Here is a 6,000-nt window from a genome sequence, read left to right on the forward strand (position 1 = left end):
AGGGCTGACCTCTTTTTCTTCTCTACCTATCATTACTCTATTCTACAAATCTACATAGTTAGTTAGTACTTTCCTCTAACCTAACTACCTATAACAATAATCATGCAAGTGGCAACATCGAAACTCCTTTTACTCCGAGACCTTCTAACAAACTAACTTAGTCCGCTAAACAAAAAAAAAAAACATCCATGGAACCCCCCCCCCCCCCCCCCCCCCCCCTTCTTCTCCCCATCAAAATTCTATTTGGAACCTTCCATAACTAGATCCAAAAAGAAGCCAAGCTCTAGTGTAATAGTTGGGATAACCCCTGGGTAGGTACAGTATGTACCTACATAATCTTTTTACTAGGTATAGGACCGTACTAGGTTAGGTAGGTAGGTACTTAGCTATACCAGACTAACTACCTACTTAAGGCTAGACTCTCGCCATTTCCCACGATAGACGGATAGACGGATGTTAGATGGATGGGATTGGATTTTCCTCGCCGGTTTACCTGGGGCTACTTTGCTTATATTATGCCTAGGTACTACTTGATAGCATCTCATTAGGTACCTACTATGTAACTTAACAACCGTCCAGGTGCTACATTGTATCTGCTACCTACCTACTTACTGTAGATAGGGAGGTAGGTAGCTACCGGCACACATCCAGAGCATGTAAGCCTCAGAACACCAACGTTAGCACACTAGAAGCATTTCGGGTGCATTTATCAACCGTCTAAGACACGAACTAAGCTATTAGTCCCTACCCTAGGTACATAGCAGTTGCACAAAGTCGTCTCCATAACCCCACTGCAAAGTCCCCATCATACCATCGTGGAGCGTATAAAAAGTTCTGGCTAACACTAGATAGGTAGGTATGTACCCAGGTAGGTATGCTCCATTGCTCCTACCATGATACCTACCCAGTAGTAGTTAGCAGGCAAGCAATACAGAAGCATCAACGTAAGGCTTCGCTCCCAAGCCACTGCTAGAACGTACGTGTATGTACGTGGACGCATTCGTCATAACCTTGTCATAAGACGTTTAGCTGCCGTTTTTCCTTCCCTGCTCACTCTAGCACGTCGGCAGATCTTCTCATTCGCCTCATGTCCCATACCCACCATTATCATTATCCATATCCACCTTCTTCATTATTATATGCTCAAGGTACCCTGCAGCGGCAAATCACGACTGCTTCCTCCGACAAATACCCCGTATTCGCCGGGCTGCAGGAGCCACTTTTGCGCGACCACATCCCAGATGCTCAGGTCTCGCCTAGTCAGGTCGAACGATACTGTAGCCGACCTTGTCGCGTTGAGGAATGGCTTTTCAAACCCCCGGAGCTGCTTGGCCGGCGCGTTCGGTATCCCAACATACAGCTGCGCAATCTCGGCGCCATCGGTTTCACCTACATTTTGGATATTGGCGCTAACGGTCGCCACCACATCCCACAGGTCAACCTGCCCGCCCTCCTGGATAGCCCCTGTCGGATAGGCATCCGTATTAGCGCCATCCCGCTTCGCAATCTGCAAGCTTGAATAATTAAACGTCGTATAGCTGAGTCCGAAGCCAAACTCGTACCGTGGCGTAATATTCCTAGCATCGAAGTGCCGGTAGTCTATATATACGCCTTCGACACTGAAATTCGACTGTGGGAACCGCTCAAACTGGCCCTCTGGTAGGTCCGGCCCTCCTAGGTGATCGTAATCAGACTCGTTCCTAGCTACCGTGTACGGTAACTTGCCGGACGGACTTGAATCCCCGTATAATAAGGAGACGAGGGCACGGCCCGAAGCCTCGCCAGGTAGGTGCGCAAATATCAACGCTGTCACATTTGGGTGATCGATCCACTGGTCTACTAATCGTGCTCCAGCGTTGTGAAAAATCACGATGGTATTGTTACATCGATCAGCCACGTGGCGGATCAAGCCATCAGTAAATTCATCCCGTAATCCCGGACGGTCGTACCCTTCACTCGCAAACGCGTTGACGATGACGAGGCACGCGTCTGACGTGCCAGCGACATCTGGGTCAGGGCTGAAGAAGTCCCAGAATATTTGTGTGCGGTCGTCAAATGCGCGAGCATTCAAGGCGTCGAATGGCGAACTGATAATAGCAGGCGTCACGGCACCCGAACCTCCACCGCAGATAATGGTTCCGTTCGGAGCAATGTCCGAGAAATCTTCGTAGTAATGACCTGAAAATCCGGCTTGTGTATCACGCCCGAGATAAGATGACTCGCCCCCAAAGGTCCACGCGGCTACACCTCCATTAGATTGGTAGTTCCATTGGTCGGGGCTCCTCGCCGAATATCCAAAGACAGAGAGGACTCTTGGGCTTCTAAGCGGAAGGGCATTGTTGACATTCTTCAACAGAACATGGCCCTCGATAGCGCCATCTAATAGAACCCTTTGAGACGAAGTGTTTCGTGCATCGACAATAGCGTGCGGTATAGTAAGATCTGCGGGCATGCCGACTCCGGGCTCTGGAAAGTCTTGGTCTTGTCCGACCCGATACCATCCAGCCATAATTCGGGTTGCCATATCAGTTAGGCGGTCCTCGCTCACAGATCCATTCCTAACTGCTTCTACCAATCTATCTCCCCAAAGCTCGGAGTTTGGCATGACCATGTCCATTCCAGCAGTTGCCGACGCAACTCCAGCGTGCAAAGCACCCCAATCGGAAGTAATAGCCCCCTGAAATCCCAGCTCGGTTTTGAGGAGGCCATTCTGGGTCTTGCTGTTTGCACACGCATATGAGTTGTTTACGCGATTGTACGAGCACATGATATTGGCTGTCCCGGCTTTGACAGCGTCCTGGAATGGCCTTTACATATTTATTGATTAGCTTGCTTTCGAACTGAACGAAGAACAGAACCTCACCATAAATAAAGCTCGTGCATGGTTTTGTCATCGATGTTGGACGAGACAGCCTCGACATCGCCGGTCGGTTGCCGATTGGTCTCTTGTTCGTTCCCAATGAAGTGCTGGAGGTATTCTTAATAAGTCTAGCTTCTCAATAAAGCCTCATCAATCATACTCACCTTGGTGCTAGTTATAACGCCCTGGGACTGGATGCCCGATACCGTCTCGGAGACGAGCATGCCGGACAAATAGGGGTCGGGAGAAAAGCCTTCCCAGTTGCGGCCGCCGCGTGCTATTCGTCCAGCCGGACCCACTACTGGTCCGAGGTGGATGTTGACCCCTTTTACACGGAATTCAAGACCCAAACTCTCTGCACGACTTCGGGCAAGATCTTTGTTCCAGCTGGCAGCAACATGAATACCACTCGGAAACCCGGAAACGAAATCCGTACCTCGGACACCCTGGCCAGCATCGTTGAGACAGAATCCGGTGAAGTTCATTCTGGGAATGCCATCAATATTACCAGAGCAACCATTGATTGTGCCTGAGCTACCCGTCGATGAAGAAATGCCTGATGCAAGGTTGACCTGATATATCTTAGTCTTATTTGTTGACTTTGGACGTTCAATAAATAACTACATACCTTCTCTTCGATAGTGAGCTGCCTGACAAAGTCGACAGCTTTGTTGTAGGCATCGGACCATGCTCCCGCCCCGGTCATTGCCGCTGGTCATACCGCGAATTAGAATCCAAACACGTTGAGAGAAATAAAACATCTGCGAATTGTTTACTCACGAGCAGGATATACCGGTTCAGACTGGCCATAAAAGTACGTGTCATCCCTAATCACGTCTTGGTCGCTTACAGCTCCTCCAACCCCTGCACTGCTAACCCCATGCCTATTTCGCAAAGCGAGGAGGCCAAGCAAGGCGAGAAGTGGAAGGAGTATGAGCCCAATCAGGAGAGCCTTGCCCCTTTTTCTCTGCAAAAGAGGGAAGCGTTGCTGAAGTCTACCCCACCATGTTGACCGGCCCGATGGTATCGTCTGGCCCTGCGATACTGTATGGCTTTTTTTATTTACTTCTGCCATTGTAGATGTGAGGTATGATGAGTTCTCATCTGGAAAGTTTGGGTGAGAAATTAGTCTTGGATGTGTGTGTGTATGTGAAATACGATCAGGTAATCCAATCCAGGTATCGCTCGCTCAAGTCCTTGAGAAGCAATGTTTATTGTTGCGAACACGAGACAATGACGAAGAACACGACAAGTATTAATATGTACCCCGATTTTCTTGGATACCTAAGGTACGAAATATGTAAGTTATGCTTTTGTATGGTTAATTAAGTAATGGTGTCAATGTAGTAGTTGGAGACGTTTACAACTAAACGAATGAAGTTGTGCCGGGTAGACATCTGAAGACAACAAAAGACAATTGGGATAGACAAAAGTCAACGAGTATATTGGGGTTGCAAGGTATTGAAAACTGAAGATGGATCTTCCGATCCGGTTGTCGTTGATGATTTATTGATGTTGTCAACAATGCTTGGTTGTTGCTGGGTTAATCATTATTTGGGGATTTTTTACTTCCTTCCTAATTGGTCAATTGTTCCTCTAATTAGGTGCACATGTGGTTTAGCAAGCTAATAAGGTTTATTACAGCTGTTACTGAGCTAGTCGGCAGGTACTGTATCGTATTGTATTGTACCTACCTAACTAGTGGTAGATCCCGTCGCTTCAACCGCTTAACCTGAACTAACTGGTTTCGGCATTTTACTTATGTACTACTTCTCACTGGACATGTTTTAAGTTGGAATAAGGTCTAACTCTATTACCCGCCTTGCCTTAGGGCGTTAGGCACCTCTCCAAGTACCTGCTACAGGCTGCTAGGCACATATTTTAGTGTACTACTCGAGTCATGAACTACACATTATCGCCGTCAACTTTCTCATCCTCCTTGCCGGTTGCCGTACACAATGTCGACAACATTGAAGTATGTAGGTTAGATGGATCGTGAAGCTTCCGAGACAAGCACTGCCATCAAATATCAACAATGTTTGAAGGTGAATTATTGGGTATTTTGACTAATAAGTCAGTTTGAGGTTTTTTTTTTCAACAGGTAGCTTTTATAAAATATATCCACCTCTTTCTGATGATTCACCTATTTACTACATATGTTGTTATGTGTAGGTATGCATGTATCTACCAACCCTAGATAGCCAGCCGAAGGCACTTTGATATACGGAGTGATTGTACTATCGTGCCCCAAAAACTTCTTCCGCCCAACTTCGTCACGTATCGATTCGATCGCCTTCCTGCCAACTCAAAAAAGAAGCCGTCGTCCTGGTATCCATGATCATAATCGAAAGGGAAGGGAGAGAATATAAAAAAAAGTAAAAAACCCATTATAAAAAAGCCGAAATAGAAAAAAAGCCGAACCCCTCCAGATAATGTGTCTTGGGAGGGGGTGGGGGGGAATAGCTATTCGTCTAATGCAGATACATATAATAACACCATCCTAAGAAAACTCCCAGCAGACTATTCGTAATCATGTTTCATCCCCCTGGCGCGGAATGTGTTGGTGCTTGCAAAAAATCCAAGAGTTTGCATTCAGTCTGTAACCTCCCCTCGGAAGATACCTATCAAGCGCCTACCTAGGTAGCTAGGTAGGTAGGTATAGTGTACCTCGGCAGTACGTCCGAGGGTAGGTAGTCATCGACCCGTCCGAATAATGTGGTGGAGGTTCTCTTTGTCCTCTTCGACCGGTTCGTGGGTTTTTGGGTCCAAAATTGGTACGGTAGCGAGCCAAAAATTGGAAATATTGCGACTTTGTATTCTTCTTCTTCATCTCTGGCCGGGGCAGAGGTCGTACGTATTCGCGTCGTGTGAAAAAAGTAGTACATCGCGCAGCCAAAAAGACAGATCGCAGTAACTAATGCTATATACTTCAAACGGAATAGTTCAGCCGCATGATCTTCGACTTCTGCTTTTCTCCTACATCTTTTGAATAAAAAATACACCATCGAAGGAAAAAAAAAAAAACATATCGTCGGTGAAATCGCTGGCCAAACCAGCGGGCCTTGTGGACTCGATGGTACGGCCAGATTCGGTTTCACGAGGACTGACTCACAGAAATCTCCATGATAAAAGCAGGCAAC

General features: G+C 47.1%; 1 protein-coding gene across 1 annotated transcript; it reads right to left on the reverse strand.

Moving 5' to 3' along the window:
- Positions 1-725: 725 nt before the first annotated feature.
- On the reverse strand, positions 726-4,512 carry GGS25DRAFT_379576 (glycoside hydrolase family 3 protein). Its single transcript, XM_049258259.1, has 5 exons — positions 3,641-4,512; positions 3,489-3,571; positions 3,025-3,432; positions 2,864-2,967; positions 726-2,807 (listed from the first exon to the last, which is right to left on the reverse strand). Exons 1-5 carry the CDS (start codon positions 3,933-3,935, stop codon positions 1,136-1,138), a joined length of 2,562 nt encoding a protein of 853 aa, XP_049114909.1. The 5' UTR covers positions 3,936-4,512; the 3' UTR covers positions 726-1,135.
- Between the last annotated feature and the right edge of the window lie 1,488 nt (positions 4,513-6,000).

Source organism: Hypoxylon fragiforme (genome assembly GCF_022984875.1).
Source record: "Hypoxylon fragiforme strain CBS 206.31 chromosome Unknown GGS25scaffold_7, whole genome shotgun sequence".
NCBI classification, from domain to species: Eukaryota; Fungi; Ascomycota; class Sordariomycetes; order Xylariales; family Hypoxylaceae; genus Hypoxylon; species Hypoxylon fragiforme.

Coding starts and splice junctions, on each gene's coding strand:
- GGS25DRAFT_379576 (XM_049258259.1), bottom strand. CDS start 3,935: ATGGCAGAAGTAAATAAAAAAAGCCATACAGTATCGCAGGGCCAGACG. Junction 2,968..3,024: donor GCGTTATAACTAGCACCAAG/GTGAGTATGATT, acceptor GAATACCTCCAG/CACTTCATTGGGAACGAACA. Junction 2,808..2,863: donor ATGCACGAGCTTTATTTATG/GTGAGGTTCTGT, acceptor AAATATGTAAAG/GCCATTCCAGGACGCTGTCA.